The sequence below is a fragment of the Ammospiza nelsoni genome, chromosome Z, assembly GCF_027579445.1.
Source record: "Ammospiza nelsoni isolate bAmmNel1 chromosome Z, bAmmNel1.pri, whole genome shotgun sequence".
Classification (NCBI taxonomy): Eukaryota; Metazoa; Chordata; class Aves; order Passeriformes; family Passerellidae; genus Ammospiza; species Ammospiza nelsoni.
Genome location: NC_080669.1, coordinates 76,283,165 through 76,311,055, shown reverse-complemented (window position 1 = coordinate 76,311,055; position 27,891 = coordinate 76,283,165). Strand labels below are relative to the sequence as shown.

Here is a 27,891-nt window from a genome sequence, read left to right as displayed (position 1 = left end):
CTGGAGGAGCTCTAAACAGGAGGAACAATGATATTGTTTTTACCCCAGTAAGTACTTGCCCTTTGTGTCTCACTCTGCTGTCTGACTTTCCTAACAAAAGTCTATTTTTCATTTTCATTTCTGACTATTTGTACCTCTTTCTATCAATTACTCAAACTCTTCTAAACATTTCTCAAAACTACTGCAGCATGGGTTTAAAATACAACAGTAGCGCACATTTACACATAGAGTTCTAGTGGTACACAGCAATAATTAATGGTGCTACATGTGTTAATCACTTATACCAGAAACAAATAAAATCACTTTTATTCAACCAGTTTATCACAACCCTTAATGTTATAAAAATAACTTCACAGTATGTTAAATATTAAATACAAAACAGCTGTACACCGCTTTTAAAATAAAAGAACATTTTGTGTGTTTTATATATGTTTCTATATAAAGCAGCTGACCCAGACCCAGTTTAAGACTGTGGGTCTGCCTTTACCAACTATATTTAGCTCTTCTTGACCTGAAGACATATGGAAGGGAAACTACATTTTAAGGAATTCAGCTTCATTTAGGAAGGCTGGAAACAGTGAGAGTTTCCATGCTGCTTAAGAAGGAAACCAATGCAGGCCTCAATCCATTTTAAGTAGAACAATTACTAATTTTAAAAAACAAAACCCAAACACCAGCAACTGTTTGGAAGAGCACAGTGGCTCTGAACTATTCACTTGTCTTCCACATCTGCTATCATAGCCTCAACTGCATTCCAGTCCAGCTTGCTGAGGATGCTGCCTGTGCTTTCAGAAGCACTGTCAGTGCTGATGCTGCCCAGAGGAGAGAAGCTCATGCTGTGCACTGCAGAGGCCTGTTGGGGCAAGAGAGGATGAACTGAACATTGTGCTTCATTCATGGACAGCAGAAATTATCCCACTCTTTTAAAACATGTCCAAATTCAGTGATGTGTCTGATTATTCTGCAACAAATGCAATCTGTTTTCCTGTAATGCCCTCCCACTGGTGTCTGTTGCTTGGGCAGGCAATGTGCCTCTACAGTTGTTAAAAAGAACATTCAATTTCAACGCTCACAAGAAAGACTGCAATTCTAAAAAAAAAAAATAAATAACATGGTTCCCCTGAAGCCCCACAATTTATGCCTCTCTGTATCTATCTCACCCACATATTTTGAATAAAGAACCCCATTTTAAATAAAGCAGAAGTAAACAAAGAGTAAAGTGGCAAGTATCAAATAGTTTATAGAATAAGTAGGTACTCTACCTGGAACATGGAGTCATGAGTATCTTGAAGTATTCTTTGGATATCATCAGGCACAGTCCAAGGACTCACCACGTCTCGATCAGTGTCAGGATCAACACTCTCTGTCTGAACTGCAGTGGCAACTCGAGGAGGCTTCTGTGCTGAGCTTCTGCTGACTCTGCACTCAGCAGCTGAGGAGAAAACACGCCAACCACAGCCCTGTAACACTTCTTGCACTTTTCATCCCAATCTCTTGAAACTCCTTCAAGAATAGAAGCTTCAGGTTCTAGGAACTAAAGCTGTGTGTAAATCCTTGTGAAAACAGCAAGCTCTGTTACCTAGGACTGATGTGGGTTTATGGTGAGAAAAGGCTGCTGGTTCCTTCCAGCCTCGTGCTCTGAACTGCCTTCCCAGGGCAGAACACAAAGTGGAACAGGACTATCCTGATGGTGCCGTCCCCCACAAAAAGCACATTGCTTCCTTATTTGGCAGAGGACTAAACTAAATAAATTCTGAATTTGTGCCTCTTCAGAAGACATGGAACTTTGATGAAACCCTTAGCAGTGATGTGATATACTGGAAAAACAGATACAAGAAGGTGTCAGGAAATCAGAGAAAGATCGACCTGAATATAGAGTTTAAAAAGTGAATATATGGAATGGAGAAAAATTATTTTCCACATGAGTAGAAGCAGTTCAGGAAATGTGTCTTTCTGCTTATCATTACTTCTCTCAATTTCCTATACTGCCAGTCAAATACATTGACCTTTGACTGTCCAAATTATGCCAATAGTATAATTCTGGTGTACGGCAGAATATAATCAGGCCACAGTATTTCCTAAGTCTCAGACTGATTCACTTCTCATTCTTTGATCAGAAATTCTGCTGCTGTTAACAAGTACTGTATCTGTTAAAGAATTTGATTAGGAACAATCTTTTTTGGATCCAGACCTACAAAGACAAGCATGGGAAAAGTACCACTAAAATCCAAAGGGGATTATTTTGTTAAGCTTAGTCAAATTTTTCTGTGCTAACATGGAATTATGCCAAAATTATATATTAGATGAATACTGTACAGAGGGATAACAAAGACCATTCCTATTGTAAAGAGCTCAGAGATTCTGCAGCATAGAAGGGCAAGGGAGAGGCAGAATTCTTGTGCCTTGGTCTGCAATTAACTTTCTCTCTGTGGGTTTGAATTGAAAGATAAAAGATTCTGTCCCTCATGATTTCATAATATGTGTTTCAGCAGTTCACCAAAATCTAGCACGCTTATTTCAGTAATCTTAAAACTGTGACCTGGCAAAAAACTATTCAGAAGGTAAACAGAGGTGGTTAAAATATTTCACAAGTTTCTAATTAAAATGATTTTTAAGTGGGGAAAAAAATAATGAATTTTATTCTTCTAAACGAATGCTGTATCTGCATCCTATTCCCCCCCTGTATTATGTAGCATTATGTCATTGTTCTGTGTAACTTACAGTGTCTGGGCTTAACAGGACCATTTGAAGCATTTCTCAGTCTTCTTCTGGAGGTACTTTTCTGAAGCAGCATACAGGCATTTCCTGTAAAGAGAAAGTAAGCATTTTCTTTTTTAAATGCTGATCAAATTTACTCAAAGATGGTTAGAAATTTTTATCTACAAATTTGCTGCCTGGATTACATGGTACTCTTGCTGTGGCAATTTAAACTACCTTGGATTTAAAGAGAAGTGATAAGAAAAGGTAACTCATCATTTAGCAAAACAATAGCAGCAGAATTGCAAAAGCCTTAAGATAGGAAACATCCAGGTTTATAAATCTGATTTTTTACACAGATATCCCTCCCAAAAATCCAGCAGTCACCTGAAGATCCTCTTCAGTATGTGCCTTCATTAAAAAAGTTCTGATCTTACCCCTGGATTGTGTTAAACCAAGAGCTGGGGTGAAACGTTGAACTTTTTGACCAAAGCCAAGTTTGGCAGCAGTTCTGCTCCTTTCTGCCAGAACAGGACTGTTCAGATGCCCTCTGCAACGAGACAAAAATACCAACACAACAAAGCTTAAATACTTGATACTGTGTACCATATACCCTTCCTCCACACAGGTCAGACCTCACAGGCCATATTCAGAAGAGACATAAAAGCCAGAGAAATGACATTCAGCCCAGTGAGCTGAGGACCAGCATCACACACTGCTTGTGGGGTCAGTGAGCCTCACCAGAATCACAACTGCTGCAATCACAGTGAACACACATCAAACTGGCTTTACAGAGAGCCACCTTACGTCCAACAAAACTTTTTAGTTGGTAGCTCCTGCCACTCCTAAGTGGATTCCTGCATGTTGTTCCTTAGCATGTCTGATTCTGGCTGGGCTGATGCACTTAAACTTCCCTTGGCCACACCCAGCAGGCTCTGCATAGCACTGACTACATTCAGTTTAATGTTATATGTTGGAACTGTAACCAAAAAGAGAAGTTTTACTGTAGTGAAAAAGAGATGCAGAAATATTAAATGACAGGATTACCCTGTAAGTACAGTTCTCCCTATTACCCTGTAAGTACAAAGTTCTCCTAAAGTTATCTCCATATCTCTCCTATAAAAAGCAAAAAATTATATAAATAGGAAGAAAAACTACAATGCAATATCCACCTGTATTAGATATATACACATGTAGCATTAACGCCATCAAATTGAGTAAATTAATCAGTTCATAACACTCAGATACCCTCATCTCCCCAAAAGGCAATAAGCAAAGTGTGAAAGTAAGAACAAGTAAAATCCTAAGTAATGAAAAATTAAGAAAGAGAACAAGTCTAGAGTTTGCACAGTAGAATCTTTATTTGCTTCTTGCTTGCTGTTAGATGCTCTTCAGGTCTATACTGCTGGTTATAGTCCAGTGGCACTCATGGAATCACTAAGGCTTCAGAGGACCTCCAAGATCAAGTACAACCTTTGATGGGATTACAAGCCTGTCAACCAGACCCTGGCCCCGATTTCCATGTCCAGTCACACCTCCAAGGGATGGTGACTCCACCACCTCCCTGGGCAGCCTGTTCCAGTGTTTAACCACCCTTACTGTAAAGGAACTGATGTGAGTATGGGTTAGAACACTGCTCACAGCCCCAGCTCCTGAGTTGGCTTATTCAGTTCTCCAAAAGGCATTTTTAAGGCTCCCTCCATGATTTGCAGTACTGGTTTTAACAAGCCTGGAGCAGGGACTTGAGAGTCTCTGATCCAGACAAATTGTATCTTTGATTCCACCAGCATATGACTTTTCTCTCAAGCTATTCCTGTCTAAACTTGCTACAAAATTTGGAGGGTAGTAAAGACACCAGTAGAACAGAGCAGGTTTAATGCTTAAAGTGTTACCCTGTACTAGATGCCACCTTCCTCCTTCTGTAAGCTTGAGCTGATCTTGTGCTGGACAAGGCCCTGTGATCACTCGCTGGCGATGCCACTGTTTCAGATAACATTTCATTCATCAGAGAAAGTGCATCTGATACTCTGATTCTGTGATGCTCAGACAGCAGGGCTCTGCAGAGAAATAATATTGCACATTACCTCATGCAGTCACTCACTTCACTGCAGCTGGCTTGTGAGTCCTGTAAGGCTACATGAAGAACGTTTTTTACAAGATTTCACAGAAAATATACTAAGCCTTTTAAGAGATCACTAGCAAAAAGTTAGAACAATTCTTACCGAAGGGTTTGAGAGAATTAATGTTGGGGAAAGAAAACAAACAATGATATTTGGAAAGCAACAAATACAGTCAAAGGATAAAAATGTTCAGAATTTCCCTAAATGATAAAGAAAATGTGGATTATTCATGCTTTTGGTTAAATTTCATTAATATCTGAAGTTTCATAAGCAATAGAGTTAAAATGATCTCTACATATCTCTACATCTTCCTCAGGACTTGAAAACTAATATAAAAATAAGGATTTTAAAAGCAACTTACTTGTCTTTTTCTTCTTTCTTCTTCTGGAAGACTCTAATATCCTTTGAAGTAGGATAATGATGCTGTTTAAGAAAGTATAAAAATCTTTAATTAATTATGTACTGTGGTTGCATTCCAGTCTCTCACTCTCAAAATGTACTTACTTGACTTGAAAGTTACTGCTTAAGAAACTCTGAAAGCATATGGTCCAACCAGGAAAATATGAAAGCATATGGTCCAACCAAGAAATTCAAGTAAGATTGCCTCTATAACTTTCCATTCTCAAAAAACATACTAAAATCCTGCACATCTTCCATACCTCACATGCTTAAAATATTAACATTCCTAAGGAGATGTCCTCACGGTCAAGCTCAAAGTTTCAAATGGCCTCACGTCCAGTTTCCTAAAAATCAGTGGTGTTCCTAATAACTGATATATAAAACAGAACAAGATTGCACTTGGACCTGTGTTCACTAGAGTACAATTTGAAGTCTTTAATTCTAATTTAAAAAAAAGCCCAAACCAATCCAGACCAAACCCAAACCATCCACTGAAAGCTGAAAATCCCTCCACTAATGATTTCAGGAGAAAAGCCCATAGCAAAACCATCAAGTGTATATTAATGGGCTGACAGGAAAGGGAGAGAAGGAGGACCCATTTTTCTTAAATCACTTTTCTCCACACATGTGCAGAAGAACACTGCAGTTCAATTGTTTAATTTTTTAGGGGAAATACTTTATTTCGCATAGATCTGTTACTCTTTCTGAAAGTGAATATAATTGAACTATTTAATCACAGGGAACTTGTGCATGTTACATATTTGCTGCTTGGGAGTTAAAACAAGTAGAGCTTCAGCCAGCGAGAATTTACAGCACATCCTGAATTCAACAAGTAGAAAGTGTAGGAATATATTTGGTGTTGTTAGGTCTCATCTCCTGTAACCCCAGAGCTTCCTGTAACTCAGCAGGATTTTTTCAGGTCCTGAAGGCATCCAGATGGCAAATGCATATTTTAAGAGTAAACACCAATTGGAAAATATATTCTGAACCGCTTTTGTATGGTTTTTCCTAAGTTTTCAATTATTTCCAGCACAGAAAAATTTCCAGATCAGGCCATAAACGTGTTTTTACTAATAAAAATGTAAATTAAATGTAAAAAAAATTTAAAATGTAAAAATTAAATGTATTTAATTAAAATGTAAAAAATTAATTAAATGTAAATTAATTAAATTAAAATGTAAAAAAAATTTCTGAGAGTGGACTGTTCATTGAAATCAGCCTTCAACAAAATATATTGTAAGATACCTGACATATATGGCATATTCTAGCACCTCTGCTGATCCCTTATGATTTCTGCATGCGCGCCTGTGTGGGTAAAGGCAGTGACAACTACCCTCAGTATCCTGCCATGTTTGTAAAGGATGCTGGCATACGAATGCCGCTTTTTAAATTCTCTGGGAGGCATGTGGAAAGATGAAACAAGGTGTAAACATGTCTTAAGAACTGCTGTAGCTATCACTCCCTGGGAAACTCATGTCTCATCAGTGAATGTTGCAGCTGCATCCATCACTGTTGAGGATTACTCTGTAACAGCCACCTGCAGCCAGCGGTCACCACTGCAGCCTCTGGAGAACGCTGGTGTATTTACTTACCTGACACAACTGTGACCAGCTTCCAGTAAAATAAAATCATACACATAGAAACCCTACATCACAATAGGAAAAAAACCCCCCACCACTCCCAGCCTTTACATTATCTAACCTGAATAATCAACCCTTGTATAATAAGTAACAGTTACTCTTCAATACACCTGTTACTCTTACCACATTCTTTCTCAGGTTGAATGGATGATGTTCTTTCTGTCTTTGTTCATCTAGTTTCTTCAAGTATTCTTTCATTCTTTCCTTTTGCTTTCTTTTCATCCATGTTTGGATCTCTTTTCTTTCCTTTTCTGTTCTTTGAGAATGCCCAGAAGCAGAATCAAGGACCCTGAGGGCAGATGTGAACAGGAAATAATCTAGCACATCCTGTAAATTACAAACAATGGCAACTACATGATATAACAAAAAACATTGAAAGCCCTTTAAAATCCTGACACAGCTGGAAGCATAAATAATGAACAAGAGGGGAAATTTTCTTTTGCAAACTTTTACTAAATAAAATCCTGGTAAACAAGTAATTTCCAAGACATTTCCTAAAATTATTCTTTTACTTGTCAGCTACATTCAGATAACAGAACTAGAGCTTAAACTGGTGGGAACTGTGTCACTAATGCAGCAGACCAGTGACTTGAACAGCTGCATATTTTTGTCTTGTCAGCAATTGATATCACAAACTGCAGTAGGAAACAGCTGTCATTATGACTTCTCTCAGGAAAGAGCACAGCTGATTTTATAACTGACAGTCAGGAAGGTGTAGAAATCTCCAGTAGGGAGAGGAACATGACAAGCTGGAATCTGGGGCTCGAAGTTTCTGAAGCTGCTGTGTCCCTGGCAGGAAATACCTGTTCTGTCTTTCAGACCTGCTTTAAAAGACCTGAAGGTCTGAACTGAATCTCCTCTATAAAACCAGTTGTATAAAACCAGTGCTCCAGCCTATACCTAGCAGAAGAAGGAACAAGCAAATAAGAAGGAAAGAATTTCAAAACCAGAATACTAGAAAACAATAAGTACATTTGACAATAATGACCAGTAGATTTGTGGCAATTACAAGCTCTAATACCAGTCCCATTAACACCAAACCACATACTTGCTCCCATTGTTTACAGGGTGTGGACCACACGAATAACCAGTGTTAAAATGATTTAAGCAATACACAACAAAAACCAGCCATGGTATTACCTAAAGGTTTTCCTAGCCTGTGTTCTTGCAAAGCCCAGCTCCAGCAGAGAGGTGTCACTTTCTAGCACACGATCATTCACCACATCAGTAACATCACTTGGACCAGTAATTTGCAGATCTTCTAAAGAGCTTGATGTTAGGTAGGAAAAACACCTGTTACTAAATTAAAGTAGAACATTCCTGTAAAAACAACAAGCTAAACCCCTTTCTTTCATACTTAAAACAACAATATCCAGGTTGTTTTACATAGAGCCTTTGGACTGAATATTCTTTCCCCACATCTCCACTGGGTTAGTACACTTGAGTGAGCTTTGATGAGGACAGAAGGAGCAAGATCTGATTGTCCCAACAGAGGGACAATCCCCAGCTGAAATGCTTGAGCTCTGCTGTGCTGTGTGAACATGGCTGGCCCACAGGAGGCTGAGCCTGGCAGGCAGGAGCACCACAGGGTTTGTATTGCTGCCCATGAGGAGATAAGGTTATGAGGTGCTACCAGTTTCAGCGGTATCCAAATCTCAATGACCTTCTCAGCAAGAATCAGTGTCAGTGAGAGCACAGCTTCACCTATATTCTCTCAAATTCTTTCCTCTCTTTCAATCAGTTGGTCCCAGTAAAAAACAAATCTCATAACTTAGGACTGCTAGCCATCAGTGTCTGCTAAAGTTTTGCCTTACACCCATACTCCACCTTATATAATCACTTCCTAATCTACTTCAGTCACAACAACTAGTTCCACTTAAAATACCAGAAAAATAGGATAAACCATTCAGTTTACAGCTATGCTTCAAGCAAAGCAATAAAGATGGGCAATGGAGCAGAATGACCAGGAAGAAAGGAAACCAGCTAATCTTTTCTACTGGATACAGAAGACTAACAGTAGCTAAAAGTGAAAATATATATGTCAGACCATTTTATTTTATGCATAGGCTCTTCCCAGTTTTGAAATCTTCCGTCTGTTGCTTTATACTTTACACACAGTAAGACTTTAAAAACCTTCTGGTGATAGCTGGCCCTCATGGAAAGCTACCCACAGCAGCTGCATGTATTTTGCTGAAAAAGTGGTTTACAAATAGGAGAAATAACAAATGCACACAGACAAGAGCACCATCTACATTAACAGCTCCAATACCTTTAATTAGTAAAGAACTCTGAATGCTTCTAGAGCTTTTGCGTGAAGCAAATCTAACAGGCACCACCAAAGTCAGAGTAAATGCCTGAAATTAGCTAACAAAAGGGATTTTATTCAGGTTGAAAATAAATTATTCAAATTTTATAAAGTGATGGTTCCACCCCATCAGTCACCTTTTTGGTAAACTGTCAATAACACCAGTCTCAAAATACATACCCAGGACAGAGATCTCTGCATATGTGAGAACCTGAAACAGAAACAATCCTTGTTAATAACACCTCTGCACTTTTACACACACTAATCATATGTATGTTAAACAGCCCGTAGGATAAAATATAGAAACATGTCAACAACAATTGATATTTGACAGTTGACATTAAAAATAAATTAATATGGTACATAAGCTTAAAAGCCTGTGAAACAACGCATCATTGACTGCCAGGTGAGCACAGAGGCTCCAGAGAGCATTAATTAACAGCTCCTGGCTTTTGCAGGTAGTTTTGCTGGAAGATATTGTCACTGTTCACAGTCTTCTGCAATGACCAACTAACTGGAAATAGTCTGTTCCAATTAATTATATAGTGTTTCTTGGAAAACTAATGATTGGCACTTACTTGAGAAATCCAGGTACTCAGAAGAAGCTTGGAATTCGGAAGATGCAACTGAAGAGCAGTATGGTTGTCTTGGAAGGAAGAGCACTGCTTCCTCTCCTAAACTAATCTCTCCATCTCAAAAAATTATAGTTGTAACTTAGTATCACCTATAGTTTTCTTAGCTTGGAAATAACAAGTTTATACTTAGAAAACTCTATTGCTCTTTTCAAAACTTAACTGTGTGTGTGTACTATTTGAGATTCACTAGTACTGTATACAGACACAGGAACCATGTTTTAATACCTTTTAGACAGACTGCTGTAAATGTGGCTATCAAATGCACATTCACATGTACAAAGCACATACCACTTTTGGGAGCCTGACTGCAAGAAATGCAGGCAATACACAGAGAAAACAATACAACTGCATTTTTAACCTCAGGCAACAAGCTGCTTGCAGAATGATTTTTCGTCCTCCTTTTAATGCTACTGTAGTCTTCATAATTGCCAAAATCATTTTACTCTCAGTTTTCAAAATGACTAGACTTCATAAAATGATGTTTTAAGACACAGACAGTAGTTACTGTACAGAGAAATAAACCCATTGATTTTGCCAATGTAGGCTGGATTTAATAGAGAGATCACCTCTCTAGACACAGGTAGATGACAGAGATCATCAAGACAGCTTTTGGAGGAAGCTTTAAGTGTTCTGTGATATCACAGTCATTTATATTCACTTAGGTGAATAAGTACAAATCAGCACAGTGATGGGTTTCAGAAACAGACGCAATGCTGACTATTTTCTTTCAATAACAGTGAATTTGAGTGCAAGTATGATTCAGTACTGAACTGTTTTCAAAACTTAGTGAAGCTGTTATGTCATGTAACAAACTCATTATCACACAGCAATGAAGCCATTCTGAATAATGCAATCTAGAAAGACTCATGCCTGACTTTAATGAGCTCATTCGCATTATGTAACATTGTGTAACAGCCATGAGGAAGTGCTACAGCATGAAGAAAAGGTTTACTTATTTTTAAAAGATGCAAAGAGGAAAAATATACAATAAAGTTTATACCGGAAGGTGACTTCAGGCCACTGGGAAACTTAGAAGCCAAGGCTGAAGAAGCAGAAGAGTGTGCATCCATTGTAGTAGAACTGGGCATAGGATATTTCAAGTTTAAGCTCTCCTTTTGATCATCTATAACATCTTCAAAAATCATGCCCATCAAATGATCTTCTGATTCTATGGAAAAAACCAAAATTGTACTTAGTGCAGACCAATGGCGAATCCTCAAAATGCAGAAACTATTGTATATCTTGGTTAGTGGCATTTTAATTTATCTGTCACCTACACCAGCCTGGACCTGGATCTTCTGTGTCTCCCCACAGAAGGGCACCTCCTGGGCTGTGCTCTGTGAACCAGTCCTGCACACACAAAGAAAATTACTGGACCAGGAGTTGCTCTGGATGAGTCTAAAGGACATCCTAAATATCGTCTTACGTATGATCACAGATATAGCCATGATTTGATTCCACCACTTGGCTTTGCATTAACTCCATAAGTGGATTAGACAATGTTCTTGGCACAGCCCAGTAGCTATAAGTAGGTACTACATAGTTATTTGTTAGATAAACAATAAATCATTCAATACCTCTGCTCTAGTAAAATGTTAAGCTGATGTAAGATTTTAATAAAACCAGGTAGACTGGCTACCTTTAATTTTATTTCTTTCTCTGGTATTTTTAATTTATATTTCAGTAACACCTTTAGGGATTGCAGTAAATGTCTGCGGTAACTAAAAGTTATTAAATATGCATATTCCATGGTAAATTTATTATCCTTCTTTTAACTGGACACATACCAGCACCAATGACTCCAGCAGCTTCAGAGACTGCAGGATGAGCACCAAGGTCTGAATCAGCAGCCACTTCAAAATCCTCTATCAGCTTCACTAACTGTAAGTGAAACCAAAAAACTAGGTAATAATACTTCCTTCAAGGTATTTCTGAGACTTACACCACACATACTTATGCAAAGTCTACTTTAAATATATTTTTCTTGTCAGAATCTTCTGAACTTCTGAATTTTAATGCAGTGTTCTGACTGAAAACAAACAAAAATGTTCAGGAATCAAAGTAGCTCAAGTAGATTAATTTCATGTAAGAATTACAATCTTCTGGATACTTAGTTTGAGAAAAATACATATAAACTATTATTTGTTTGTACAGTTTTACTTCAACCAATCACATTATGCTTAAAGTAGCGGAAATTCTCCAATATATATTTTATCTAAAACCCACAGATATTAAAAGACTTCCAACATCTTCATAAGTCTGAAGTTTCAAACTAGAAAATGAAAACTAAAACTAACCTAGAGTGAGACATTTTACTGACCATTAGTCTCAAAAAGAACAAATCTCAAAACTGATACTTAATACATGAGAAATTGTTATAATAGGAATGACCAACAAGTATGAACTTTAAAAAAAGACCAAAAAAAGGGTTTTTCTTTAGGATTTGTCTAGATACCCAGAAGTTTTAAAACCCAGGTGCTATGAAATGCTGAAACAAATACAGGATATATCAAGATTTTTTTTCCCTACAGGCTTTTAAAAAAATCTGACTTAAGTAACAATCTTGATGAAGAATGTAAGTGATTAAATAATCCACCTAACTATGTGTAAGTGACACAATGAGGTCTTTACATTTCTGTGAATCATAGAATATCATGAGTTAGAAGAGACCTAAAAAATCCATAACAGACCAATTTTATTTTAATTACATATTCCAGGATTTATAAAGATGGCAAAAATGCAAGTATTTTATTAAACAAATTGGAACAGGTTCCAGAAATAGTCTCAGAATATTTTGCAGAGGTAAAGCTGCAGAAGTCTTTGCCAAAAAAGGTCTCCTGCTCAGCCTGAACTCAGTTACACAGAAATTAAGTATGTTCTGCCCATTCATTAATAACATCACCATTCTGGCCAACATTTGATCCATTGTAAGCAACCATGTCACCCAACAGATTCAGCACTAAATATGAAAGAACACTGTATATAAATATATGTAAAATTTGTATTATAATATAGATAATATTTTGATATTATATATAATGTTACAAATATTATAGATAGATAGATAGATAGACAGACAGACAGATAGATAGATAGATATTATTCTCAATATCTTTCAAAAGATACTAAGCAGATTTGAGAACACATCATTCCAAAATGGAAGTTTTGTCTTTAGCTGAAAATATAAACTGTTTAAATACCAACAATTAGCACTTACCATTTTGCTGTTTCTGAAATCCTGCTCCATATTTTCTACTATGTTCTCTAGTACACGTAATTGCATATCCATTTCCTTCTGCTTTGTGGAAAAGTATTCTTTTTCAATTAGTTTGAGTGGAAGCCCCGAAGAAGGAAGAGCTCCTCCATCTTCATGTGCTATGTTCCAAGTTACAATATCTGTAGCAGAATCTGACTTATCTGCCTTTTGCAATTTGTTTGACACATTCTTCTGCTGATCATCTTAAAATAAATTTTTTTAAAAAAGAATACACCAGTTTCGTTAAAAAAGCCACAAGCACCTAAATACTGCCCATAATTGTAAGGCATAAATGTGCCATATCTAATAGAGTGTTTTAGAAGGCAAGAATCAGTACAAAAGAAGTCATATGTATCAATGTTGATGTTTAAGACAAAAAAAAACATGAGGTTAATTGGGAAAAGGCTGCAGATTTTCTGTGGGAGTATTACAACAAAAGAGTATTACTTTTTCTTGGATTTAAAACTGAAATGGTTTACCTTGCTTCTGAAGAGCTCCAGGTGCAACTGGTGGAACGGCATTAGTAACAGAAGCTGCTGTGTGATGAAGTTTTGCAGTAGATGGAATTTCAAGCTTCTCATTCTGCTGTTCAGCAGCTATCTCTTCTGCAGACTCAGGTTTCATGGGCAAATTGCTAAGGATGTCACTGTCTTCAATGTCAATCACACTGATATATTCCTGTTTATGCTAAACAACAAGATAATGAAGAATTATACAGTATGCGTTTTGAATGAGCTGCTTATAGTGCATTGTTCACCATTTCCTGTGTTTACCTCTTGACATTTGTAGATGAAAGACTTTTTTGTTTTGGGAACAAATTAAATACAATCTTCCCTACCACACCACACAACTGACTCATGCAGATACAAAGAACCCAAATTCATGAAGACAAACAGTATACTTAAAATGCATTTAAGCCACATGAACACTAGATCACTAACCAAATCAGGTGCATCTGACAGAAGGGATGGTAAAGGCTTCTCCTTCACCTCAGTGGGGAAACTCGGGTTTAAATACATGTCTGGCAGTAGAATCTCAGAGGAACTGGATGATTCTACAAGGAAATAATAATAGTCAGTATTATATTTACAGAAAAAGCCACAAAAACTTCAGACTATTAAGAAACAGCTCTGCATTCTCTGGAAGATAAGAAAAGCTTTGACTAAGCTGCCATCTAGATTGCTATTAATATCTAAGTCCCTCCTACTTAGGTAAAAAAAAAATCTGCATCTGCACTTAATCCAAAGAAATTAGATTACTCAAATAGAAACCTCTAATAAAACTATCTGCAAATGAGTCATGGGATGTAGTAAAATTATCTTCAAATAAAAAAACATTGTTGAATTTCACAATAATGGAAAAATTAATATGCTCTCTTGCTACCACAGGAAAATAGTTGGGTACTGAAATCTATGTAATTTATTGATGAAACAATGCCACTGCAGCTCAATTTCATGTGATCTGTTATAACATCTCACTGATCGATTCATTTGGTCTACATTACAATAAATCTAAAGATTAAATGGGTACTAAAATCAAGCTAAAATCCACAAAATGAGGATTGGGTTTCAGAAAGTCAGATAAATTAGCATGTTATTGGCACCCTGCATTAAGGTGTCTCAGGTAGAAAACCCATGTTAGAACACTTTTATAGACTTCCCAAACAACAAATGAAGTGGAGAAAGACTGCAGCCACACCTGATACAGGAACAGATGTAACCAGCTCGTTTTCTTGAACTGTGGAAACCTCAATTCCACCACTGATTCCATGATCCTGATGTGATTTGAGCTCTTGATTGGAAAAAAAAAAGAGACCAGAATGTATGAGTTTACATAAAGAAAAGACACCAATGGCATTATCTGAGTGTACATTTCTGATTTGCCAGTTCACAAAGAAAAGTAGGGGAAGAGGAAAGGAAGCAATTTCAGTCAAGTGTGAAACATTGTCTAAAATGCATTTAGATAAAGTCAAGTTAAATTAAAACAAGCTTTCAGAAAAAGTTTCAGCAGAACTGACTTACAGAAAGCATGAAGAGACTCTTACATAATTGTGTCAGTAATATTTTTAATTATAATTATTTTAACTACTGCTTTATAATTTATATTCCGTTTTTTTTTCTAGTTTAATTCTTTTAGAAACAAGAAAACTACACAAAAACCTGCTTTCTCTTTACAAACTTGCTGCATTTTGAAAACTGATCAAATAGCACAACTAATCAAGATCAACACCAGAAACAGCTGGTTTCTGTAGATTACCTGTGTAGCACTTACGGGGACAAGTATTTGTACTTGCATCTTGAGTTTCTGCTGGCTTTTTTCCAAGAGAAGCCAAATAATGTAGATCTGCTGAGGTAATACTTTCTTTATCCATTGCATCTAAAATGTGATAATACAAAATAGGTGTCTATTACTGATAAAAAAAATTGACATATTTGAAAGCAATTATGCTAACTCATAACTATGGGCTCCAACATTTTCCTACTTGTATTTATGACAGATAATTTTCACTTGTCTCTAAGCATACCTCAAAAATTACTCCAAGAAAAGTTCATGCTACCAATTTTATATGAATAAACAACTGACACAATGTTACACTGAATTACAACCAAGATTCAGTTTAGATATGTGAATTTAAATTAAATATTTTAATATGCTGAACAGTAACAGTCTATTTCACATTCTAAAAGGAGGGGAGGAATATTTATAATATGCATGTCTTCATTTCTCTATTGTTGTTTCTACAAAGTTTGCATTTAAGGTCAAACTTCAGAGAATGAACTGCATTTTGTCCTGTGACAGAACTGAATATTGTCATGAATTAACATGTTATACAAAGAAGGAAATCTTTCCACAGGCCTGGTCTTCATATGGCAGGCTAGAAACACTGCATGTATTGAGTTTCTTTTACAAGAGACCTAAATTTTGTGTAATTAGAATATGCAGGCAAATAATGTTGGAATAATATATTTTTAAAATACATTAAAAATTTAGGATTGGAAATGTTTACAGAATTATTTTGATTAATCACATGACCAGAAGTCACTGTCAACCACAGGTAATTAACTTGACATACTAGTATTATTTCATTAACTCTATTGTTTATAAACATAAATACAAGATTATCACTCATTTTGAAGAAAAATTAAAATACTTCTAAAATTTTTGTGAAAACTATTCTGACTCTTCAGATAATTTGCACAAGATTTTAAATTTGCCTGCACCTCTCTTCATACCAATTTCCAAAAAAAACGAGTGTCTCCCAAAAATTCTGGATCTGGACACCTGTTGTAGATCCTGAAAGGTCTGGGGAAAGATCCCATAAGACAGAAAGCTCTACTGACCACAAAGCACATTATCCTAGTTTTTAACATGGAGATTATTGTAAAGTTTTACTGTGAATTCTAACAGACTAATGTTCCTTGATTTTTTTTTAAGTACTCAAAACATTAAAAAGACTTGTACTTGCCCATTGACATGAAAAAACCATCTTGAACGCAAGATGTCAATTTTGGTTTGTGATCCTAATATAAGGAAAAAAAAGAATTATCTTTTAAAAATAGTTCCAGTGCAGAGTAAAGGCTTTCTTGGTGATGTTAACTATCCAATAAACCTCATATGAGTAATGATTTGGGGAAAAAAAAGAAATAACAGTCACTTACTTTCCTCAATGCCTGTTTTAATTCCTCTGATCTATTCCAACTTAGTGGAATTTACTGACTATGTAATATTCTCTTAGGTACCTAAGGGTGACATGCAGTAACATAAATTCCTTATTCCTCTTTGAGTCTATCCTACCCCTGCTGAACCCTGAACATCTCCAGGTTTGGTGAGGACCTGCTTAACTCCAGCTGCTGTGCTGCAGTTAAGTCTCAGAGAAAAAGATATCAAAAAGGCCTAATCAAAACCCAGCTTGATCAAGGCTTTCTTTTTTCAGAGTCTGGACTGAGACAAAACTGAGATTCCAATGCTGCACATCCTTACTCTTGTATTGTCATACATCCAGGCCTACATGGAAAGAATAAATCCTGGGTCACCTGCCTGGGTCACTTTGTCACTACTAGGAAATTTTTCTTTTCATTTTTAACATTTTTATAGGTATTGACTACAAATGTACATGCAGACTTATATCCTATCAAAACAAGTTCACATTCCAGAAAAAAACCCAGCAATCCTGGAATCTTTTATAAAAATCAGTCCCTAGTTTAGAGAAAATGCAAGTATATGAATCAAAAATATGCATACTGTTTGTAGGCAGGAGCCTGGAAGAGAAGTATATTATTGTTTGATTTTTATTTTTCTCCTTTATTTTCTGCTAATACGTGAATGGAAAAGATAAGAGCTAAGAAAAAAACGTAATTCTATACCCCAGTCTCTGATTCAGTAGGCACTGCTGTGTCACTAATACTGATGATGGAGTCATCTGGACAGAAGGACACGCTTGGTTTCTTCTTTTCCTCCTTCTCTTTCAGTTGCTTCTTACTACGCCTCTTTTTACTGTCAACATATTAATGACAGGTAAAGAGTAAGTGCTCTGAAATAATTACAATACCTATCGTTGTTTTCTAGGAAAGATTACTATTAAGAAATAAACACTGAAATAAAGATTGGAAAAGATCGATATCTGCTGCATATAGATCAGTTCAAATCACAATTTCTGCCTGCTTGAAAACTACTTGAAAATGTTGTAAGAACCGATAGAAATACCAGCAATTACACTAAAATCTATGAATTGTCTAATAGGCTACTATTAAATATAACAAACCTCATAATACTTCACAGCTGTATCTTGTGTATAATTAATAATTCCTACACAAAATGCCCATAAGGAATTTATAGGAAGCAAACTTCAATTACACAGCAGTAATTTTCTAATTACTAGGTGACAAATAGATTACAAAAGAGCAACTACAGCTTCTTCTTTAATATGTGACAAGTAGATTATATAACAGCAACTACAGCTTTAAGCACTTCTATAGATACTATTAAAATGTATTCTAAACTCTATCTGCAGTTACTTGTGTAGCAAGTTTTCACTTCAATAGTGAAAAACTCGTCTTGAGCCTCTGCTCCAAAATTACATAACTGAAAGAAACCAAGTATTCTATTCCAGAACATTCGGTCAGCATTCTATAAGAACTGAGCAAAGATATGTAAGCAGCTTAAACGACTGTTTCATTTTTTGTGAAATCAATTAACATCAAATAGATCAAATTTTGTAAGTTATAAATAACATACCTAACAAAAAAACCATCAATAACAAAGGATCAGTAGGAATTTTGTTAATCACTGTCTCTATTAAAAACAGTCCACATATTTAATTATATTGAAAGACCACGTAATTCTTTCTTTCTTGAAGATGACAGTGACAATATGCAGCCCAGACAGCAGTGCTGTGTAATATTCACTGTGCAAGGAGTGAGCACTTCATTAAGAGTGTATAGCAAACATTCAGAAGACAGCAAGACTTCAAAACACAGATAGCGGAAAGAAAAATTCCTCTTTCCTCTTGAATCTTCTTCTTATCAATCTCCTAAGAGCAAGAACTCCTCACATCCTAATGATACACTTCTGCTGTATCTTTACTAACATTTGTTATTTTATTCTCTGCTGAGAGAATACACTCCCTCTGATGCCAAAGCTAGAAGGTACAAGTCACCAATTAGTCTGTCAAAATGAAGTTCCACTTTAAAAATCTGGCTTGCCTTTTTCTTTTGTTCTGCACATCTCTAAGTTCAAATGGTTCAACATCAGTTCTTAGTAGCTGGATGGGTTTCGTTTGGTCTTGTCCAAAGGAACTACTGGGCACAGAATGATGCTTGTGGCATTGCTCAAATGCAATGAGATCTCGAAGTGGGATGAGATTTGGTGCCTAAGAGGGTTCAAAAAGAGAGAAAGACGGAAAATGGGGATGGGAACTCCAGTCAGATTGGATGAAGAAAGCCAGTCAAGTTTGGATTTCAGTTACACAAACAAAACTCCTGTAAAATTTTGTAAAGAATATGGAAATGTAGTATTAATATTGGAGAACCTCTGCCAATATGTACATGTGTAAACTATTTTCTGAAAATAAAAAAGTATTCATTTTCTCCACAGAACATATTTCACTAATATTTGTATTTCTTATGTAGGTAGTTCAGGGTGAAGTTAGGAACCATCCAATGCAGACAAGAACTGAAGAAGCACCTTTCAAGGGAAAGCATTTCCATTCTTCTCAACTGGGATATGTAAGCATGTAAGTCTATAAGAAATAACATTTTTCAAAACATCAGGTATTCAGCATCTGTAATATTTTCTGACCAAGTCTTTTACCATTCCGTTTCTGCCCTGCAAAACAGGATTTTTCACCACATTCTATTTCTGTAAGTAATTCTATTACAATCTCTCTATGAAAAAACCCTATTTTTTTACCATATAAATATTGTCCAGTATTTTAGATAGCAAATTCTTCACACTCATTACTAGTGGGCTGAACATTGATGAACTATGGAATGTAGACTCAATTTAATGTAGCTATAAACACTTTCAGGCTTGCAGTCTGCCTCATATTGACATGTCAATAAGCAGGTACACTTAGTTCTAGAACCCTCCTGGCATCTGTGCTGAAAAATTTCAAATTCAAAGTCTGTAAAGATGAAATTACTTGTGATGACTAAGAAACCATGAAACTGACAAAACATTACAACTTAGAAAAATATATTATTAAAATCCAGTACCTTCTTTTTCTGAGGTAAATTAATCTGAAGTAGTGACATTCCTGCATCCCACTGTGTTTCTCTGGAGTCAGCATCCTTTGCTGCAGGTTTAACAGGTATTAAAGTAGTAGTGATTGGCTGCCTTACAGCTGGCGGAACTCTAGGAACTGGGTCAAGTTGCAAGTGCAATAGTGGAATAGCAGCCAGGTTCTGAGTGCTTGGTGCTTTGAAACGATTCACATTCTCAGGGATCTGTGACTGAGGTGAATTTTCTTGCTGTCCTTCACAGTGCTCTGAATTCAGATATTTGGGAGGACCCTCACGCACTGGTTCTGCCCATCTCTCCTTTTCCTCATGCTTCTGTCTTGAAATCTCAGGGTTGTATCTACTCTTGTGGAAATCCTCCTCTGTCTTACTCTTTCTTGGGGCATATGATGACTGATGGTCCCATAAGGAATCTGATGAACTCCATGCTACTTGTGGTACTGGGGGTGGCCTGGCAAATGCTGATGACATTTCTGTTGGATGTAAAAATGCTGGTTTGATATGACAACTTGATTCCAGCTTAAGCAAAGGAAATCCATTTGAGTAATTATTTTTTTTTTCAACAGGGATAAGCTTCACTTTTTTTTGGATGCCTGAGGAAGGAGCTAGGAGATGAAGTGGTTTACTAGGCACTGAAGAATGCAAATCTTGGGATAGTGACATTAATCCTGTTTCCTTGCTGTTGCTTTCAAATAATGTCAAAGAGGCACTCTTATCCAGATGATTCTAAATGAGAAAAGCAAACAAACCAGTACTTACATATCAACCATGCACTAAATACAGACAAAAATAGTTCTGTCTACACCAATCACTACTGACACATTTCCTAACTCAACAGGACAGATAACATACCAGATATACTGAACAGTCTTCATAAACCATGCTTTGATATACCTACTTTTATTCGATCATTTTTGCTTTCATCTTCTACACTCTTCCTTAGCTGAAAAACAGAGCTCTCTTGACCAATTTTTCCCTTTTCTTCTTGAGTGGGCACTTGTGTTTTCGGAGAAGAATTGCTTTCAGCAGTGTGTGCAGACTGGCTCCCTGCCAGCTGAACCAACCGATCCTGCTGCAATACTTGTTCCACATTTGGCACATTGGTAAAGGACGACTGCACTAACTGCATTAAACTCATGAAGTTGATCTGCTGGAGCTGAATACACACATGAACAAAGTTAACAATGCCGATAACCTTAACAGAAATCTTAGCAAAAATGTCTAGGCTATTTTACAGCTGTTCACTATCAGGTGACAAAACAGACAACATCCCAATAATGGGATGATTCTATGATGATTAATTTGTATAATTGCTTACTGTTTTGGACCTCCTTGTAAGATACAATAAATACCTGCCACAGACAGGTTATGCTAAAGCAAAACAAATATCTTCAATTTTTTGTGAAGTTTCAATAAATGTAAAGTCACAGAAAATTGGCTCAACATACTACCACCACTTAAATTCTACCATAGTTGAAAAGCTATTACAGCATCAGAATTTTTCCAAGTGTAAACTATTGAAGGACATTGACTTATGTGAGCTAAAACACACTCAAAGATCTATAATTATACCACTCATTTTCTTGAATTAAAAGCAAGAGTTAAGTCTACAATAAGTTTCACAGTGGCTAACATGGAATTAGAAATCTCTTTTAAGAACAGCCTGTGCTGGCTTGGCACTGGAGCCACCCACGGAAGTGATTTTTTCTGAGATGAGCTGCTGAGAGCTTCCTCTGTGCCTAGCAAAACCAATTGCTGGCTAGCTTTGAGAATATTAATATTAATGAGCCAATTAAAAACTAGACCTGCCTCTGTGAATACACACATGTAAAAACAAACAAACCCTGGGAATTCCCTTCTGGCCTGGCAACAGGTAGCAAGGCTGGCCTGGCCCCGTCTCAGCCGGGCCAGGCCGGGCAGGCTCTGCTGCAGGGCCGGGCCAGGCCCGCTCGGCCCAGGGGAACTCAGGGGAAAGCTGGGCCAGAGCCCTGGGACTGCTGAGATCCCAGAGTGGCAGCCAAAAAAACCCCCAGAGGCAGCTCTGTAGTCCACAGAGAGAGCAGCCCCGTGGCTGGGACTGAACATAGCAAGGGACAGGAAACAGCCAGAGCGGCCACCACCATTCTGGCCTGGGCCCCCAAGACTCTGACACAGACCCAGTGCGGCCTGAAATCCACCACCATGAGCACTCCAGACACCCCTGGCAGGGATCCTGAGAGCATCTGCAAGTCTTGGGTGAGACATTAAATCTTTTAGGGCATAGGTAAGACTTGCAGACCTTCAAAATTCCCTTGGGTGAGAGAAAAGGACAAAGTAAAGATGCGCAGAGACAACATGAGACATGAGAAGGTCAGTAAGAAGGAGTCAAGTCCGACATGAGAGGGTTGAGGAGATACCTCAAGTTTGGGCTGAAATCCTCTTGTAAGACTATGGAGAAGATATAATTGATACATCAGACTCTTTTTCCCTGTAAATTATTGAAAGTATGGGGGCATGAAGTGTTCAAATTGTAGATATAAGCACAGATATATGCTAAAACAAGCAGATGTTGAAGTAGTTGTGATCCCAGGAGAAGTTTGAACAGAGAAAGAAAAGAGTGGCCCAAGGGAGAGAAGAAGACCTCTGTTCCCAGAGATGATTATCTCAGAGACAGATGAAGATAACCTTTGCTCTTGAACAGCTCATCCTTTAAATAGTACCCCATAAGTTGACACAGCTCATAAACACAGCTGTGGGAAGGCTGCAAAAGATGGGAGGGACTCCATGATTGCAGATTTCTGAGTGACTGCTATTCGTGGACTTTAAGAGCCATGAGAGAACGGTTTCTTGTGAAGAAGTCAATGGCACGGCAAGGGTAACTCCCCTCCTGAAGTGAACAGAAGAAAGACTATTCTAGAGCTGATATACTGACTGAATTGTTTCTGTATGTTGTGAGTGAGAAAGAAAAGGTTGCAGGGGAAAGAGAAGTGTTATAAAGGTTTTATTCTGATTCTTATTATTCTTTCTTTGAGTTACTGTCAATAAAATTTTCTTTATACCCTTTTTAAGTTTTGAGCCTGCTTTGCCTTCCTCTTAATCCTATCTCATAGCAGGAAATGAGTAGGTATATTCTAGTGGGTGCACTGGCATCTAGCCAGCACTGAACCAACCACACACAGAAGGTCCTTGAAACAGTAGCTATTTCCATTTTTTTAACAACATGGTACCAAGAAAACTACTTAAAATAATTAGATGCTCTCACCTGAACTAATTTAAACATTTCATCTTGCAGCATCTGCCTGACAGTTTCTGATGTGCTTGCTTTCTCTTGTCTAGGGACTTCTTCCTTGACTTCTTGCTTCTTTGCAAAAACAGAAGTATGGGAGGCAAGACTTGACATAGTTGACACAGCAGTCTCAGAAGGCTGAGAATCACTTACAGTGTCTGCACTACTTAAGAAAGAAAAGAACCAATTATGAAAAACATTCAGATTTCAAAACACCTACACAAGGTTGTCTTAATACAATCCAGAAAAATTTTTAAGATACCTGTGTATTTAAAAAACATAATTAATTTGTAGGAGCAACTGAATAATTAACAGTGAGTGCACGATCTTGACCAGAGAGCATGTAGGATATACTTCGTAAAACTTCTTAAAATACTGAATGAAAAACAGCTGTAAAGATGTAATTCTATCTGATTTTATAGCCACAAGTGTATCTAAAATATTATTATCACCAGAGATACAGGCAGAAAACAAAGATTTGACAAAAAAGACAGAAAAAAGGCCTGGTTAGTCATAAAGAGAAACAGCTGATGGAAAAGGAAGAGGGACATTTTTAGTTGAAATAAGGAAGAAGGCAGGTTCATTTTGACTTAAAGTAATGTTCAAGCAAACTGACAGGCCTGCAAATCATGAGTGGTGGACAAATTCATAATCTGTATCAGAATAGGCCAACACTTTTCTTTTAATTTTTCTTAACAGAAAAGGGTGAGGTGTTGTATTGCACTAAATAGTTTATTTAGTTGTTGTTTTGGGTGTTTGGCAATTTGCACTGATCTCATGGTCTTCTCCCCCAGAAGCCCCCATGGTAATGGTTTGTCCCAGGTTTACTCCTCTCCTTACCCCTTCCTCAGTTATATCCCATTGGCTGTGGTCCTCTTACTCCAACTCCCATGCCCGCGGGTTTAAAAGTCTCCCACCACCAGGCATTTGCCCACTTTCTGTCCTGGGACACCACTCTCTTAATTATTGCTTAGCCCAGAGGAGAAGAGCACCTTGTATGTTTTACTTTTGTCCTTGTAAAGGCTGCAAGGGGCCAAGGGTCCAGAGATAGCCGGATCGGACCTGAATGGCCCAGGAAGAGCTCAGCCTTTTACAATGTTCCTTTAGATATTTGGGATTAAAAGTAACAAGATTTCAGAGTAATGTATTGTACGTGTTACTCCAATTTTAAATTATTTTCTTTACACTTTCCCACAGTGATAACAAGATCTTTTAGTTGGTCAAGAATATTAAGTACATTGATTCCTTTCATGAAGAAGAGATGCTTAGGATTTACATTAAGCTACGAAGAAACAAGAATTTTACTTGCACGAACAGAAATGAACCCAAAAGACATTTCTCTGTTTAAGAAAAATGCTGACATTGCTATGGATACAGGCAACCTTTACAGAACGTCTTACAACAATTATACAGAATGGCCTCCAAGCATGTGAACAAACAGGATCATAAAGTAATGGATAATGAGTAGTTTTGGATATGTAATATGTGTGAAGGAGCATATGAAATCTTTAAGAAGGCAATTAGAATGTGCAAGCATGACTTGAAACACCAAAAGTTTGAGTAATTTTTTTATTGAAGAGTTGGCATGAGAAACTCAAGTAAGAGAGATTAGACACATGAAAATGGAGCCCAAAAGTATGTGTAGTTCATATTTTCCTCTAAACTGGAAAAAGCCTCATAGAGGACTGCTCCAGAACTGAAAGCCTGAGACTGACTCCTGACTCCTTTTCCCAATTCCAAATTCTCTTTATTTAGTATATATTTATGTAAATCTATCTGTTGCCATAGGATAGCTGCATTTAAATAATTTTAATTAAAATGTATATAAGTTTAAAATGTTATTGTTCAGGCGTTCTATATAATCAAATATCTTCTATAGTAATATTATATAATGAATTCTGTCCAGAACCAGAAAACAAAACTATCATGTCTCTTGAAATCTGGCAGCTACTTAGTCTGTAGGTACAATACACTCTAGTTGCAAATATTTTGCAGTCAAAACTAAACACCACATTACTTCAAATCAGAAATATTGTTTTATTACATAAAGCAGCATAGGTTTTTCTTACCTAGGAACTTCTGCATCTTGTTTTAAAGAAAATGAGTGGGAAAGGGTGCTAGTAACAACCTCAGTCATACTATAAAGAGAGAAGAAATAGTGTTGCAAATACTACAACGATTTTTTATGCTGTTTCCATTTTATATACATGTATGTGTATAAGTATACACATAACCTCCTGAAAAAGTATTTTAATTAGTATCAGATAAAATACCTGAAAGCCACCTGATCAAAACATGAAAAGATCTGCATTGCTTCAATTACTGCATTACACTGCAATCAGATCTGGCAAATACTGGCATTGATGTTTTGTCTCCCTTAGCAATCAGAAACTGACTCAAACAAAAGCACTGAAAAAGTTCCAGCTATTCAAGACAGCAGACAAAGAAAAGGTTGATTCTAGTAGACAAGGGAAGAGAAAATCCAATTGAACTAATACAGTTAACATCACTATAATCTGCATCTCTAGAAGAGAAAAAACAATGCCATAATAAATTCTTGACAGGCATCTTACATTCAGTTAAAACAAAAACATGTAATTTTAAAAAGTAGAGGATTTCAAGTCTTTCTAAAAGTAATTTTTAAGTCTTCCACAAATGTTATGTATACATAGGGACATTTATTTATATGCTATCGTAATAAGATTTTCTATTTTTCCAGTTATAGTCTGTATTTCTCCTGGATAAAAATACACCTTCCCACAAACTGTGCTTGTTTTATTAGAACATTACTAAAATAATGATTCATCAACCCAGCCCTTCATATATTTGAAATGCCTGTACATGAAATAGGAGATGACTGAAACTGTTTGAAACTCTGGCTTTGTTGCTATAAGCAACAGCAGAAACGTGAGACACCACTGGATACAATCATTAACAAAACTGTTTTAGATTTTTAAGCAAAGTTAAAAGACTTAAAACAGTTTAAAAAAATCAAGTCACTTACATATTCTGTTTAGCCTTTTCTTCCTTTGTTTCCTCCACGTTTGGATCTTCTTGAGCACTATCTACAGCTGAAATGGCAGCCTGCTGAATATAAAAACATGAAAAGATCTAGAGTTACAAATTTTTTGATCTCTCATGCTTCAATAAAATACAAGTTTTTAAGCCTATGGCAAATGTATTTTTGATTAATTATCCAATTACAAAAGTTTGACTAAAAATAATCAAAATTACATACTTATCAGAAGACGGTTACAGATCAGCAACAAAGAGATATAACAATTTACCTGAGAATCTTGCTTTCTTATAACAATCTCATTATTATGAGATTTTAGTTCCAAATTCATACTCGTGTAGTACCCTGGATATATATTTTGCTAACTTCAGACTCCCTAGTAAAGATGAAAATGTGGAAACAACCCCATTACATATACACAAACTATCTACAAAACAAGAAAATGAAACAAATGTAGGATCTTGTACATGCCATAGATTCACTATAGTAAAATGCATTGAAAAAACTGGAGACCACAATACAAAGCATAGCAGCCCTGCCCTTAGCCACTTTCAAAGAAAAGATACCTATGACCAAAAATGATGCATGGAAAAAGTAGACTTATTTATAAATCCAGACTGAGTTTTTAGACAGAAGCAAAATAAAGATCTTGATGTATTTTTTTTAAAAATCAATTCAATTTTATGTATATATAATACATCTACTATATATACATATATGAAAGCATACACACATTTTCAAAAGTGCTTAGAGCAGATCTCACTTTACTACCTTTTAATTGCTGATTTTATTATAAGGCAAGAAAGAAGATTCACCAACCCTAAAAAATTTAGCCCTTAAGTTCACAAATACATTGATGAATTCAGGATACTTTGAAAACAGTATTCAAAACAACTCAAATGCTTCCATATAATATCCTGTCACATCAGGAGAAATGCTGGAGCTGCGTAAGGCAGCCAGTTCTGCTCTCTGTGTTACAACCAGCACAACTAAGGAAAGTTGACGGGTGGTAGTAGCAGAAGTAACAAGGCATTCATTTGCCAACCTGACACACTCTCTTGGAGGTGCTGTTTCCCTGGGGCTCCTGTCAGGGATGTCTCTGAGAGACAACCAAGGCCTGTACAGCCCACTATTACCCGCTGCTGTTGTTTCACATGAGTGCCAGTGACACATCCATGAGGAGGTTGAGAAGGGAGTGAGGGCTCTGGAGCGCACAATCAATCCTCTCAGGAAAAAGGAAGGGGTTTGAAACAGTTTCAATCTGGTGAATCAACAAATGGCTACAGGACTGGGGCCACAGGCAGGGGTATGGCTCCTTCAGCCATGGGACTGGCTTTGAGAACCTGGTCTGCTGAGGCCTGTTCATCAATCAGAGAAGGGGAAGAGCACCTTCAGTCATAGTCTTGGAGAAGGGGGAAGAGGCCTTTAAACTAAAGTTGTCAGGGGAGGGGCAATTTTCTGAGGGAGTCAGAAAGGGATGCCCAGAGAGGAGCTGCTTGCCAATAGAGCACCTGAAGAGCTGCACAAAAGAATTACGACTACTCCTGCCAGTAACTCAGCTTCATCAGGGGCCTCTATGCAAGCATATATAGCACAGGGAATAAAAAAAGTTGGACGTGTATGTCTGCCAGGTACAATGTTACTGGCATTGCAGATTTGTTGTGATGGCTCGGATGACTGGAGTGTTGGAATGGATGGATGCAGGCTCTTTCTTTAGGAAGCACAGGCAGGGCAGATGAGGAGTGGGTGTTACTCTCTATGTCAGTGACTAGCTGCAGTGCCTGGAGATCTGCCTGCGGTTGGATGAGGATTTGACCAAGA

The 27,891-nt window shown here is 37.0% G+C and overlaps 1 protein-coding gene across 1 annotated transcript in view; it reads right to left on the bottom strand.

Moving 5' to 3' along the window:
- Positions 1-278: 278 nt before the first annotated feature.
- CPLANE1 (ciliogenesis and planar polarity effector complex subunit 1) overlaps positions 279-27,891 on the bottom strand; it is a 58,908-nt gene continuing 31,295 nt past the window's right edge. Inside the window, exons 31-54 of the mRNA XM_059492052.1 lie at positions 26,059-26,141; positions 25,124-25,192; positions 23,031-23,217; positions 20,688-20,945; positions 19,766-20,515; positions 18,755-18,921; positions 17,417-17,546; positions 16,519-16,573; positions 15,324-15,428; positions 14,751-14,843; positions 13,994-14,106; positions 13,532-13,739; positions 13,014-13,255; positions 11,584-11,677; positions 10,797-10,964; positions 9,342-9,372; positions 7,997-8,125; positions 6,980-7,145; positions 5,179-5,240; positions 4,590-4,754; positions 3,135-3,247; positions 2,722-2,805; positions 1,263-1,432; positions 279-853 (exon numbers count right to left, since the gene is read on the bottom strand). Coding sequence (XP_059348035.1) covers positions 713-853; positions 1,263-1,432; positions 2,722-2,805; positions 3,135-3,247; positions 4,590-4,754; positions 5,179-5,240; positions 6,980-7,145; positions 7,997-8,125; positions 9,342-9,372; positions 10,797-10,964; positions 11,584-11,677; positions 13,014-13,255; positions 13,532-13,739; positions 13,994-14,106; positions 14,751-14,843; positions 15,324-15,428; positions 16,519-16,573; positions 17,417-17,546; positions 18,755-18,921; positions 19,766-20,515; positions 20,688-20,945; positions 23,031-23,217; positions 25,124-25,192; positions 26,059-26,141 — 3,783 coding nt within the window. The 3' untranslated portion in view covers positions 279-712. The remainder of the gene's footprint in view (positions 854-1,262; positions 1,433-2,721; positions 2,806-3,134; positions 3,248-4,589; positions 4,755-5,178; positions 5,241-6,979; positions 7,146-7,996; positions 8,126-9,341; positions 9,373-10,796; positions 10,965-11,583; positions 11,678-13,013; positions 13,256-13,531; positions 13,740-13,993; positions 14,107-14,750; positions 14,844-15,323; positions 15,429-16,518; positions 16,574-17,416; positions 17,547-18,754; positions 18,922-19,765; positions 20,516-20,687; positions 20,946-23,030; positions 23,218-25,123; positions 25,193-26,058; positions 26,142-27,891) is intronic.